The sequence below is a fragment of the Anguilla rostrata genome, chromosome 2 (genome assembly GCF_018555375.3).
Source record: "Anguilla rostrata isolate EN2019 chromosome 2, ASM1855537v3, whole genome shotgun sequence".
NCBI lineage: Eukaryota > Metazoa > Chordata > Actinopteri > Anguilliformes > Anguillidae > Anguilla > Anguilla rostrata.
The window spans coordinates 65,117,883-65,132,821 of NC_057934.1; the positions used below are offsets into that span (position 1 = coordinate 65,117,883).

Here is a 14,939-nt window from a genome sequence, read left to right on the forward strand (position 1 = left end):
CCGAAACAATGAGGGAAACCTGGCGCTGAAGAGAAGACAACAGCGTGGCCTGGAACTCGACCGGCCCTGCGCTAATTTCTAGAACAGCGCTCATTTTCCCTCTCTCTCCCTCCATCTCCCTCTCTCTCTCCCTCCATCTCCCTTCATCTCATCAGGCCCTGAATAGCCACAGCACAAAGAGATCATTATTCTGCCTCGCTCCAAAGCAGAGAATTCGGTTTGGTCTGCCCTACCCCCCCCACTACCACCCTACCCCCCCCACCCCACACCCCCACCCCGCCAACTCCACCCGCTCACAATAACAAGTGCATGCATGTTTGTGAGGCTCAGCCATTTCCGAGCGCTGGACGTCTGGGCCCCAGATTGTCCCACGGGGCCGGTGTGGGCTCCAGCTGGGGCAGAGGAGAAGCACCATGAGGGTGAGAGAAACTGAAAAAGCCTGAGATTGGATTCACTTAAAAAACCGTTTCATCTTATCCTCACAGCCATCAGTACTGCCACTGATTCAACCGCATCTCCCCTCCTGTGTTCAATAATGCAGTTTCATCAACTGCAACCTGACCCCCCACACACACACACACACACACACACGCACACACACACACACACACACAATTGAATTTCATAGTAGGAATTTCTCTCAAGACTTTTTATTTGACGAAGAATCAGTTTGAATCCGTATCTGATGTATGGATAAATGCACAAAATACGTATTAAAAAAGGCAGAAGGTAGAAATGCGCAAGGTAGGCCCGTTGATACACCTTGTATGAAGCCCAACAATGCCTCACACTCCAGCGAGACAAATGGGACATCGCTAACACTCAACCAGTGTTTTAGAAAGAAGAGCTGGATGCATGCATGCTAGTCCTTTTTTGTGTGCTTTTTTGTGATTTGCAAAATTGCTCACGTCACATTGAGGGGAACAAATGACCACGAATCCGCCACTAAATGTGCATGAAATGTGTGTGCGTGATGTGACCCGTATAATGACAGGAGGGGTCGCTCAAAGCCTCTCTGACCGCACACATTCTGAGTCTTTAGCCTCCAATCCCATCGATGCAGCCAGCAAGCTCATAGCGCACCGCTGCTGTGTTTCGGTGCTGTTTTCTTCTGGCTGGCCTTCTGAGCATCACCGTGGCTGCGTTTTCCTGTGTGTCTGATTGGGCATGTACCTACAGCCCACAGCAGCCCGTTGTAAATAAACCCGAGGATTACAGCAACTGTACGGCTCACCCGGTCATTTTAGAGAGGACCCCTAGAGCATGCTAAAAAAGAAAAGAACGCAAGTTGTGCTCGGCAAGGGCATCTGCTAAAGACCTTTTAAAGTGTTAAAATAATTTTTTTTTTTTAAAAGACTGAAAAATTTAAACGCACAAGGTGTTAAACAAGGAAACGAGCCGAAATGCAAACAATGACTACATACATTTCAAATCGGGTTAACTTTTTAAAAAGGGAGTTATCAAAGTCATGTTTTTGGTGTATAATCAGCTATTTGTGAAATACCAGCCCTCCAAAGGTTTTTTTTTTTTTTTTGTTCAGGGCTGTCTGGAGAGCACGCTGGCATTGGCACTCTACACATTCCCACACCGCAGAAAAGGACACGTTCTCATCTCACACGTCTGCAAATAATTCCAAAGCTCGTTAACACATTGATCCTGATGATTTTATGCTACTCTGACCCTCTCTCCACCACCACAGAAGAGTTGGTCTCTCACTACGGTAACATCCTCTCTGAGTCTATAAAGACACTAACACCCCCCCAAAAAAAAAAAAAAAAAAAAAAAAACTTGCACTCTTTCACCCACACTGTAACCTGGTACACCCCAGAGCTGCACCAAATTAAATCCTCTATGCGTCACTTAGAACATCGCTCCAAGAGGACAGGGCTTGTTGTCCATGCCCAGGCCTATTCAGAACACCTCAGCTCAGCAATTATAAATCTGCCCTTTTGGTTGCCAGGTCCTCTTACGACGCCAACATAATTTCCTCCGGTAAAGTTCTTTTTTTTTTTCCCCCTCTGTCACCAAGCTCCTACAGACACCAGATCATTTTTCCCTTAACTATCTCCACTGACCTTTGCAATAAGTTTCTGATTCTCTTTCAGTCCAACGTTGTGCCTGCATACAAAGAGTTGCATGTGCAGTCATGCTCCTGAGGGGCCCATTACATTTAATGAGGAATGCCATTCTGGTAGCTTGACAAAACTTCTGCATGGTCCATGAGACCATTATATCTGACCTCATCATTAATTCTAGGCCTTCTACATGTCGGCTTGACCCGATACCCGCCACGATTCCTGCTCTCTCCCCTCCGCTGTCTTCTCTAAAACTCCTCAATTTCTCTCTCCCTGTCTCTGCCCAAGTCAAGAGCCTTAATGTCATTCTTGACTCAACACATTCCGTAACGTGGGACGACATAGCTCAGGAGGTTAGAGCGGTTGTCTGGCAGTCGGAGGGTTGCTGGTTCGAGCCCCACCCTGGGTGTGTCGAAGTGTCCCTGAGCAAGACACCTAACCCCTAAATGCTCTGGTGAATGAGAGGCATCAATTGTAAAGCGCTTTGGATAAAAACGCTATATAAATGCAGTCCATTTACCATTTACATCTCCTCTCTCGCTTATTCCAGCACAGAAACACCAATCCATGCACTGGCAACATCCCAACTGGATTCTGGTAATTCACTTCTCGGTGGGTATCTCGAGAGGTATCCCTAACAGAGCGGTCAATGAACTGCAACAAATTTTAAACCCCGCTGCTAGATCCTTGACCCCCCCCCCCCCCCACCTTGAGGTGGACACAGTACGTCTGTCAGTGACTCAGCACCTTAGGCATAGCATGTGTTTCCAAAAACAACAGAGCAGGGAGCAGCTGGAGTGAAGTCTAAATATTTTATTAAATGGCTACAATTTAGGAGGGGGGGAAAGTTAAAAAAACATCTGATTAAACCCTTGGATGACTTGCTGTGCAGTGCGAACAACATGTATGGAATTGGATGTTATCACAGATGTGTGGTAATAAGAAAGAAGGAAGCAACCTACAGTATGAACAATGACGCGTTAAGCCTTCCTGAAATATGTTTAAACAGTCCTAATTAATAAAAAGCATTCGCTAAACCGTGGCTTAATATGGTATTAAGGTGAACAATCGTCAGTCAAAGGATAAATTAGTTCATTATAATAAACATTGCCTTTATTAAACGTGCCTTTAATTAAAACCACGTCACGAGGGGCAATGGGAAGAGGGATGAAAGAGGGGAACGACTGGAACATGAATGATCAAGATACCCTTCAATAAATCACTGATAAATGAGCGAGCGGCCTCTGGGGGGAGTTAGCAAAGAGAGAGAGAGCACGCTCATCAGGAGGCAAAGAGATCGAGAGAGTGTGTGTGTGTGTGAGAGAGAGAGAGAGAGAGAGAGAGAGAGGGAGGGGGAGGAATCTTTTGAAACGAGAGAAGCCAGAACGCATTTTCAGGGAGAGCACACAAACATCGGCGGTCTATACAGCAGGTAAGATGCTTTCTCTTTATGACTAAAAACAAGCGCAAAATTACTCAATCCAATTACTCCTGGTGTCTCCTGATCAGTATTTTTGTTTTGGTATATAGTTAAGGCTGTTTTTCTGTGCGCGATTATTTTGCTGCATGAAATGCTTATGTTATTATTAGTAGTTACGTTTGTGTTGCAGCACATTTGACATTTTTCATTAAAATGACTGGATTAATTTAGAACGCATAAGATCCTTTTAATATAATACTTTCGCATGTATAAATATGGCGATCTTAAACTTGCATGAAAAAGTGCAATGGACTACTATTATACCGAAGAAGTCTGGAGTGTGGACATGAACATTTGATATGCTCCTGTAGGCTACAGGCAGCTTTCGGCTAAATGCAACCGTATGCCGAGCCGTCGCTTACCACTGAAAAACTGAAACTAATAACCGCCACCCGGGACTCACAGACACATTCATTTCTGGAAAATGACGCTAGCCTTGCATGGCGATAATATCAGTGAACCCTTTGGGTAGTCAAATGCAAACAAATGAATAAATAAATTAGGCTAATAATAAATAAATAACAGTAAATACAATAAACACACGTACATGGTCTAAATAGGGTCTGTAAAGTAACAGACAATGGTGTAGGCTACCGATTTTTTACAAACAACTCACCGAACTAGACCCACACTTCTGACGTTCATATCTGTTGTTAACAAAAAGTCTTAACATGGAACTTGCTCTGACTGCAACAGAAGTAGGCTACGTTTAATCTAATTCTGTTATGATCAAGGGAGAATGACAAGGAACAGCTGAACAGGAATGAAACCGAAAAACTTAAGAGGCTATACCAACCGCGCTTCCGCTGCCAGCTTATTTTGGTTAATTTTTAATTTATCACATTTTCCTAACATTGTTTAGCCTACTGTTTGCTAAATGATACGTTTCATACGATAGCAAGCTGTAGGCTATTGTACTTGTGTGTTCAAAGAGAATTGCTCACATATCGCTCCATCACTGCTTGCATTACATTATTATGGTTATGTCATACATTTATTAGGCGGCCTACATACTTTTTGCAGTTTACAGAGGAACGGTAACGAGCTAGTGTTAGTAATTGGAGTGTGGCTTAATTATAAAGATCACCACATTAATTTGCATGCTTAAATATTCATTTGCATATTTATGTTCTGCTCAGTCTCTCCTACGCACAGAACAGAGTGTGCTTGTTGTCAAACGAACTGGGAATGGCGTTAAAGGTAGACAGAGATTTATGCGATGACTAACTACGAATTAACCATGGGAATTTAGGCAGTCTTTGATGCTTTAGGCTTTTGGGTAACTGTGATATGATAATAACGGCAGTACTTATAGCATTCGACGGTAGGTATTGACCCATATTAATAAGTTTACTGTAAAAAGCTTTAAATGTGTCCTTTAATGGGCTGGGAATTTCGCTGTCCACGGTTCTGAATCAGGTATTACACGTAACTTTTGTTCTCCGTTATTATTATTATTATTTATTTTAAAAAATGCTATTCATTAATTTATTTTGGCTGGACCGCAACAGCGGGGCCAGCCTTATAAACTTGAATGTCTGTGATTTAGTGACTGATGAAGTTACACCGCGCATGTCTGTAACGGAGTGACTGACTGATGAAGTTATACCATTGGTCGGCCGGTTCGGTCCAGCCATATACTAGGTTTTGACCTGGTCTTGTTTTGCTTTACACAGTGAAGAGATGGGTGTCAACAAAAACTTGGCAAAACCATTACCATTGGTTTTGGCATATATTTTGGCTTCACTGATTGGTTGGTCGAGGTGCCACGAGGGGGCTTGTTTGCAGGACGGGAAGCACAAAGCCACTCCAGGTCCAGAACCGCACCTGAAAGACTGCAGGCTTTACGCCGACAGTGAGTTCACTACACCTGCGACATCGATAATGCGGGAAATAGTCCTTCACAGAGGAGTCTGATTCCTTTCATTATACGAATATCACTCATCCGGGCTAAATTGGCCATTTCATTTGTGAAAGAACAAGCACCAGTTTCTATTGTGCTCAGATTTGATCTCTACAATTACCTGTCCATTAGAGTTCACATTTCTCCCACCAGACATTTATCAACAATATCACTCTGCAAGCAGAGTGAATGACTGCACATACAAAAATAATTTAACAATTGTGTATGATATGGCGCTCTTTCTCCCCTGCTCCCTTGTGTCGTATGATTTGTTTCGTCAGATGCCTGCTGTTCAGAAAACGACGCTCAGGAGATTGCAGCGTCCCCAGTGACCAAAGTGGATGACGTTGTCTGGGGCCGGTGTGGAGCCCTCAGCCCCAGGTGAGCTGCTGCCGGTTCATTACATCGCTGTCCCCGTCATGTACAAGACGAACCCCGTCTTACTTAGGTAGCATCCAGGACACTGTTGAACCTGAACGTCTGCCTCAGTGACGAGCTTTCGATAGTAATGCTCTCAGTGGAACACTGCTGGTGTTAAGAGCACGGGCCAGAAACTGAATACAAGTACACCGTTGTATGTACATAGAAGCAGTGCATTCAACCGCACTCCTTTTGTTGCAGTGCCTGAAGTGCAATACATACACCAATTCATAACCTGTTTTTTTTTTTTTTTTTGGACCTCAGATAATCTAGAATGATCTAGCTATTTCCAAGGTATTGATAATCTCTGTGCTGTTGAAACAATGTTCTTAATTAATCCAGCTTTATACATTGCGCTCTCAAAAAAATAAATTGTTTGATTTACTCAATAAATTATGGACAGTGATTGCACATAATACTATTGCATATATTCAACAGATTAAGTTAAACTTAACTTTCCCTTGTTAATCTAACTCACTTTTATTTAGTATGTTCATGTAATATTATTAAATATCTTGATTTAAACAAATCGTTATCTTAACTTTCCATTGTTAATCCAACTCACTTTTATTAAGTACATTCAGATAATTTATATTAAGAAGGACAGAACTGATTTCTATAAGTTAGTTCAACATAATGCAGGTGTGAAAAATGTTGTTACAAAATAGAAATGCTTTATAAGATTGTGTGCAACCGCTGTCCACAATTTTATTAAATTCAAATACTAAATTTATAAAGTGAATTCAGCTCAACTCCAAATATTTTGTTTTAAAGTTACTGTCACACAGGATTTTAAATTATTAAATTACACTCCTCCACCACCAAAATTGATGTATTTAAATGTAAAATCAGTTTATTTTCTAATGAAAGCAGCCTGCACAAGCAAGCTCGCAAATCACATTTTGCATGACTGGACAAATGTAGCTGTTTTAATAAAAGGCACAATATGTGAAAGACATGTCCAATACAAAAAAACTGTCCATCAATACAAGTAACTTACTGTAGCTGAATCTTAAAACATAGGATGGCTTTAGATATTCTTACTGCAGGGCTTCCCAAGTTCAAAACCCACATGTTGTGTCTTCTTCTTCCAGTACAAAATGGCCGCCATACATTACACATTTTCAATTGAGCACATCATTGAATGCACTTAATTGGCCAGCCTTGCTTTTAATTAAATTAAATTAGTAATGGCTAAATTTGTAATTACTTTCGGTAAATTCATTAGAGAAAATCAAGAAACATGAAAAAATACTGAAAACCGAAAATTTAGTAACATGAACTGTACTGCCTTTTCATTTTTTTTGAGTGTGGGTTAACACAGTTTCCCTTGCCTCCTTTATACTATTGCACACTTTTCCTTCTGTACTCTCAGTGGTGATATTACAGAAAAATTCCCTGCAGCCAGCAGATTTGCTGATGTGCTACATAATTCATCACCCAGAGCCCTCCGGTCCACTCATCCAGCTGCCGGACATGCTGTGCCATTGTGTTAAAGCAGATCCTCCGGCTTTTTCCAGATCTTTTCAGTGTTTCTTTTGGTTTATGTGTTATTTGACCTTCTCCTTGGGACTGGGCACATGAAGCAGCCTCTCTCATTTCAGTCCTGTAAATAATACCTACATTTTGCTACATCAGTATGACTCCAGGCATACTAACAGCTTTAAATAACTTTTTTTTTTAAAAAACATTTAATAAAAAGTTTTATCACGGATTTTTATTATTTTTATTATTTTGGTTTGGAATGGCCTGTCATATTCACAGGCCCATCCTAACACGGACGTCCATCATCGATTCAGGAGAGCGCAGGCATGCAGACATACTGCTGGCTGGATGCAGACCATACACGTTTTAAGCCGCCCAATCACAGCCTTGGGAGAGCAGGCTTCATGTTCCGCCCGCTCAGGCAGGCTGCAGTCATCCAGGAGATGCTGTTGGGCTCCTGCTACGGCTAATTGCACACCGCCCTGCACGGCTGCCTTCTGCAGACGGCGCCCGCACCCGCTGGAGTTGTCGCCAGACTGCGGGGTGTGTGACAGCTACTGACAACGGGTGCTTTAGCAGGATGTGTCACTCTGCAGCTCTAAGTTCACGCGATTATCAAATGAAGTCAAAGCTGAATTGTGAGCTCTTACATTTTGGAATGGATTTTGGACCACTCGCTGGCTTAACTATGCTCTTTGTCTTAAAAAAAAAAAACTCACCGCATTTTTCAGACAGTCATAAGAAAGGATTTGCGGGGGGGAGGCAAAGTAAATGCACATAAGCTCTATAACAAATAAATAAACAGGTTGCTAGCTCCAGGTTGACAGAACAGGAAATGTCCTTCCATGAATAAATGACATTCACTTTCATGATACCAGAGCGTATCTCGCTGAGTGAATCAGTCTGACGTCTCTCCTCGCTTTCTTCCTCTTCCCGTCTCTCCCCCCGCCCCCCCCCCCCCCCAGCTGTGAAGCCTTCTTCAGGCGCGCGGCCTGCTTCCGTCGCTGCTCTCCGGACGCCGCCCGCTGGCCACACCCGCTCGACCCCGCCTCCATCCAGGGCGTGCCGCTCTGCCGCAGCTTCTGCAGAGACTGGTACGGTTTCCGGGGCGACGCTTAGCGCCACGGCCTCGTGCCGTTAGGACGCGCGACTGCCTGGACGCGGAAAGCAGGTTGCAATGAAAAATAACCTTTTTTCTCACACAGGTTTGAGGCCTGCAAAGCTGATCTGACCTGCACGGGCCATCGGGGGGGTGAACGGAAAAAGGGTCCCCGGGGAAACAACTGCACTGGAAACTGTGTGACCTACCAGCAGGTAAAGTACCCCCTCTGCAGGCTGCGTGCACCTGTCACTGCTGCTGCTTATGAGCATTACGATGACTCAGTGGCCTTGACATTGGAGTGTCTACTTAGAACACGGAAAGTGTATATCAGGGTGGAACAGCTTACACGGGGAAATACTGTAACCAAGATAGCTGTCTGCACACATAAGGGATTTAGTGGCACCTACAGTGTATTTAAGGGCACACAGAGGGTGGGTATAAGGCCAGGGGTAGGGACACCGGATAGGTGCACAGTTAGGGCAAGGAGCATTAGGCACAGAGGGTAGGGCACAGAGGGGTTAGAGTGAGAGTTACTGAACACAGAGAGGGGTAAGGGGCACAGAGGGTTAGGGGACACACAAGAGGATAAGGGTGCACAGAGGGGTTAGGGCACACAGAGAGTTAGGGCACAGAGGGGTTAGCGGACACACAGAGAGGGGTTAAGGGTGCACAGAGGGGGTTAGGGGACACACAGAGGAGCTAAGGGTGCACAGAGGGGGTTAGCGGACACACAGAGAGGGGTTAAGGGTGCACAGAGGGGGTTAGGGGACACACAGAGAGGGGTTAAGGGATGCACAGGGCAGTGGAGTGATTCTCTGCCTTGCTGCAGGACAGGGATATTTTAAAAGCGTGTGTGCTCCTGCAGTGAGACCCAGGGCGTGTGCACAGCTGGGTCTGATGCCAAGCCCCCTGTACGGACAAACAGCTCCTGTCAGCTCACATCACAGTCCTGTCCCTGCTCAGGGCCGTGTGTGTGAGTGTGGGAAGGAGATGTGGGGAGGAGTAGGGCAGCGACACCACCCTGCACAGCTTCTCTTGCCAAAAACGTTTTTTAAAAAAAGTGAGAAGATGTTACAACTAATGTTGACGAGCGCACCAGCATCTGCACAGCAACGCCAGCCTGCAAGTTTGGGTTCTTGCTAAAAATGTGTTTGAGGGTACAAAGAAATAATCGCGTTGTCGGGTGTGACATTTCCCCGCCTCTTCTCTTTCACACGTTCACAACCGCTCTCCCCTCGTGGTTTCCTGAGGAGATAAACGGTGCACTCTATCAGAGAGGGAGGGAGGGAGGGAGGGAGAGAGAGAGAGAGAGAGAGAAAGAGAGAGAGGTCCACGTCAGGAACACATGCCTTCACACATCTGAGTAAAAAAACAACAACCTGGCTGTAGAGCCCTTAGGCAAGATCGCAAACGTCCACCTTTTCATATTTTACATCTCTTTTTCTCTCTCCCTTCTCTCTCTCTCTTTCACACACACACACACACACAGTGGGACAGTGCCTTACATCTCCCTTATCTGAAAATAAGTGGAGCTTAGTTGGTCACTTGGTCTGTATATGGTGTTGGTGGGCTAGGGAGGAGGGAAAAGAAAAGAATCAAACTAATATACCGGTGCAGAAATGGGAACACTGTGCTGTAGGAGGTGTTTGCCAGGGAAATCATGGTCCTGATCCACTGTGGTCTCCAAAGGCAAATACTGTCACTCATAGACTAGAGGCATTCCGTTTATTCATTAAAAGACATCCATTTAATTCCCAGTCTGGCTGTCTTCATTGTTATGCTCCTTCCTGTTTGTCAGCTAAAATCCTTACCAGGTCCCCTAAACTGGATGATGAGTGTTACGTAAAACTTGCCCGTGTGGGTGTTATACTGTACATTTGTGAGTGTCCAAGCTTTTTAAGTTCAAATCTTAAAAGGTGAAGTATAACAGCATAAATGTTATCATTGCCGTTTCAATTCCACATTATATTGGACAAGCCACCATCGGCTCTGGAAATCCAGTGAGAAATCTAAAACAAGCAAAATTTTTGGGCCTAAAAGAATAAATCAAAACAGAAACAAACCCAGAGCAATGCCAGCTCTCTCCAATGTTTTTTCCCCGCTCGAAGGGAGCTATGGCTAAGAGGGATGGGAGGACATACATGTTAAAGGGGTGTCCTTCCAGTGTAGTGGGCCTGGCTTAGTCTGAGCACCACATGTCAGCATGCGAAGAACGCACATCCGCACGTTCTCTCTGAAGCCCTTCAGCCCTAATCAAACTGACACCGCCTCTGCCCGCCTGCAGCCATTGCACACAACACAAGCTGACCAAAGCCAAGATGACACCCACCCCCACTTCCTCCCTCCACCCCCCGCTGGTCACGGCCCACAACCCCCCCCCCCCCAATCCCGTCATCCTCAGTCCCCTCCTCGGGCTTGACATTAGTGTGCTGCGGCGCATTACGGTCACCACGGAAACGGTCGCTGTCGTTTCACTCCCAGCCCTTGACCCTTGGTTAACGCGTGCGGACTGAGCACGGTCCCAGCACGCAAGCACGGCAGAACCCGAGCGCGTGCTGTCGCACGAATTTCCTGCTTGTAGAGAATCTCCGTGCGCGTTTCCAAAGAAGAACAATAAAATCACACATTTTATCGCCTAAACTACACTGTTGAGCTTTGATACAACATTACGGCTGTTCTCATATGTGCATACAGTTGCTTTGAGCCGACTGCCGCCTTTTGAGAAAGATCGAGTTTGCATGATACAGGCAGCTGTGTCAAGCCTGCAGCACGACAAAAGCTCTGTCCTACTTACGGAGCCGAGACCGGAAGGAAATTTTCATTTCATAACGTGTCTCACTCATTCCCAATCCCTCACACACCATATTCATTCATACAGACAGTGGGACGGAGTGTAGCACAGTGGGTAAAGAACTAGACTTGTAACCGAAAGGTCGCAGGTTCGATTCCCGGGTAAGACGCTGCCGTTGTACCCTTGAGCAAGGTACTTAACAGAAATTGCTTCAGTATATATCCAGCTGTATAAATGGATACAATGTAAAATGCTATGTAAAAAAGTTGTGTATGTCGCTCTGGATAAGAGCGTCTGCTAAATGCCTGTAATGTAATGCTGTAATGTACAGACAGTGAGAGAGGAAGACAGAGGGGGAGAAGTGTCAGCTGGAACACCGTAAAGCGTCCTGGTGACTCGCATCAAGCACGTCTGAATCAGGAGGATATAAAGTCAAGTTCAGAGCTCTGCAGCCCTCATTCCTTTGTGCCAGCCCAGAGTTTCACACATCTGATCAAAAGTTATATATACTCATACAAATAAAGGATCACTGAAATGAGTCAACATTAACAACACTGAGACAGCATTGAGTTCTGGCTGCGTTGACGAACATCGAGAAGATACAACTACAACTCCCCTTTCCCCTTTCATTTTGAAGTAGCACACACAGATATTTTCTCTCGAGTGGTTAGGCCAATATTTTGCAGAGGCAACGGCGGTTTAGATAGGCGTGTAGTTTCTGCTGATCCGAGCAAGTCTCAAACCCGCTCTTTGGTCTTTCTCGTGTAGGCTGATTTTTTCGTACTGGAACTGCATTAAACGGCTCACCAATCAATTCTCAGAAAATGAATACTTTCGTTTCCAGTAATGCGCTCCATTTACTGTTAACTGGCAGTGCAGCAGGTGGAACACAGAAGTCCTAAATGATGAAAAGCAACGCTGAAACCAAACCAACTGTGAAAAAATAAAGAGTGAAAGCTGACGACGCACAGTCAAACTTGAATTCTAATTTAAATTGCATTTGCGAAGCACTTGAGCATGACTTCAAATGACCTTATTTACATCCAACTTGAAGCCGGTAGCCCTGAATGGCACTGATGGTAGCTGAAGCTTTATTCCCAGTGATTCACCTGAGCACTATGCGCACCATAGTCGATCGACGCATTCTTTTTGCAAGGTCAGCAATTTCAGCCCCAGTGAAACTAGTATTTTTTTCTTGCTCTCTCTCTCTCCCACCGTTGTGTGTGTGTGTGTGTGTGTGTGTGTGTGTGTGTGTGCGGGGGGGTGGAGTGTAGGTGTACCGGGATGGGCGTGGCCTGTGCGAGACCCTCTGGGGCGACGCCTTCGTGACGGTGGAGGACGAGGCGCGGGAGGAGAAGGAGGAGAAGGAGGAGGCGTCCTGCGGCTGCCTCACCCTCAGCCCCACGGACGGGGAGGTGATCGCCGCCCTGCGCGCGCAGGAGGAGGACCCCGACGAGCTGGACACCACCAAGGCGGGCCTCCCGCAGTACCGCGCGCCCTGCCGCGCCAAGAGCCAGCCGCCGCCGCCGCCACCAGAGGGCGCCACCCCGCCCCCGCAGGCCCCGCAGGCCCCGAAGGCCCGCACCAACGGCGACAACGCCGTCCTGCGCAAGCGCTCGCTCTTCGTGGAGGACGTGGAAGGCAGCGGCAGCGGGTTCTAGAACATTCCCACGGAAACGCTTTGGAGGACTTCATAGATTCCGTGACCCTGAAAAAGGGCGTATGCCACCGTCTCCGCAAGGCCCCGTGTCATCGATTCAAGCCCTCAGAAACGCGCAGCCGGCTTTGAGGTACGATATTTGTTCAAAGGCTTCATGTTCGTGAACTATCGATTGTGTGCTCTTTTGTGCCGTGTTCTTAGACTTCTAAAGGAAAACCTAGTCGTAGCAACAAATGAATATACTGTACATGCCTGCATGCCATCCGCTTTCAAAACTCTGCGTTCACCTCTTGTCACACGTAAGCCAAAAGCCCTATAAAAACACAGAAGCCCCACATTTTCACTGAGGAACCTGTACTACACCATGATAAACAGCCCTCAGTGCAGACAATCATATTAATTAATGGTTTCTTCAATGAAGTTGTCCAGGTCCTGAGGCAGCGAAGCATCCCCCACACCACCACACCACCATATTTGACCGTTGGTATGATGTTCTGTAAATGCTCCATTTTCTTCATGTCAGACATAATGGGACCCACGTTGTCGAAAAAGTTTCACTTTTGACTCACCTGTCCATAGACCATTATCCCAAAGGGCTTGGGGATCATTTTTGTGCTTTTTTGCAAATGTGAAATGAACGTTCATGTTTTTTTTTTGGTTAGCAGTGGTTTTCTCCTTGCTACTCAACCATGAACATTTTTGCCCAGTCTCTTTTTTATTGTGAAGTCACAAATGCTTTTTAGCCTTAGCTGAGGCTAGAGAGGTCTGCCATGTTTCGGATGTTTGTCTGGGATCTTTTCTGACTTCCTGGATGAGTAGTCGCTACAAATTTAGGCAGGCCAGCCACTCTTGTGAAGATTCAATACAGTTTGAAGTGTTCTCCATTTGGAGACAATGTCATTGTGGTTCAGTAGAGTCCTAGAGTCTTAGAAATGGGAGTTGTAACTTTCCAGACTGATATATTTCAACAACTTTTTTCTCTCTTCTGGAATTTCCTTTTGTTGTGGCATAGAGTGCTGATATAAACTTCCTGGCGATTACTTCACTTTGATGGTATATGAGTGAGGTTTAGATTCAACATGGTGCAATCAATCCTGGCTATGTTCAATTAGCTGAATTATCAATTCAATTTGGTTCATTGGTTAACTAAGGGGGCAATTACTTTTTCACAGGGGTGATACAGGTATTTGATAGCATTTTATCATTAAATAAATTTAAATATTTTGAAAATATTTTGCATTTACGCAGTTTCCCTTTGCCTAATACTACGTTTTCAAGTCACACAAATCAAGTGTGAGAAATATGCCATAAGAGAGAAAATCAGGAAAGGGGAAAATACAGCACTGTATATGATCTCACACCAGGGTAAAGAGCTTAGGACATGACGGGGAAAACAGAGGGGCTGTACCTCGGTTCCCAAAATCTCCCCTCACTACCGCAGAGCAAGTGCATACACACAGCTGGTCAGAAACATACGGCTCGTGGTACATATACTCACTAATCCAGAATGTAGCTCACCTGAGTATTGCCGTTGCTGCCACATTTGTTTTCTCCCAAGTACTAAAAGTTGGTGTAATGAAGGGGGGAGTTATCGTGGCCTAATGTAGAACCCACATTGGAACATAAGAGTGTGAGACGTAGTGTGCAGTAGCAGATTCTTAGGCACCCAGAATGTTTAAAATGTAATGGGGAAAGTTGCTTACTACAAAGCACAATTTTTAAACTTAAAACAAATAAACCCTCTGGTAGATTTCTAGGATTGCAGCAGCGCTCAGATTTTGGGTCTTACAGCTCGCTTTAAATGAGACGAAGACACCCAAGTTTTAACTTGATTAAACTCTTGGGGGGCGGGGGAAAGGAAACCCAGCATGAAAACCATGATTTGCACAGTGCCGGTTTGACCATTGGTAAATTAAATGTCTTTATTACTCGCTGTAAAAATGTGTCAAGAATTATAAAGCTGGATCTTTCTCTTTTTTTCCTGTAAGTGCTGAATAAATGCTGTATTTCTAAGTGTGCTTGA

At 45.1% G+C, this 14,939-nt stretch overlaps 1 protein-coding gene across 1 annotated transcript; it reads left to right on the top strand.

Moving 5' to 3' along the window:
- Nucleotides 1-3,361: 3,361 nt before the first annotated feature.
- On the top strand, nucleotides 3,362-14,929 carry rtbdn (retbindin). Its single transcript, XM_064323985.1, has 6 exons — nucleotides 3,362-3,507; nucleotides 5,232-5,410; nucleotides 5,740-5,839; nucleotides 8,329-8,457; nucleotides 8,569-8,677; nucleotides 12,531-14,929. Exons 2-6 carry the CDS (start codon nucleotides 5,239-5,241, stop codon nucleotides 12,915-12,917), a joined length of 897 nt encoding a protein of 298 aa, XP_064180055.1. The 5' UTR covers nucleotides 3,362-3,507; nucleotides 5,232-5,238; the 3' UTR covers nucleotides 12,918-14,929.
- Nucleotides 14,930-14,939: the final 10 nt, after the last annotated feature.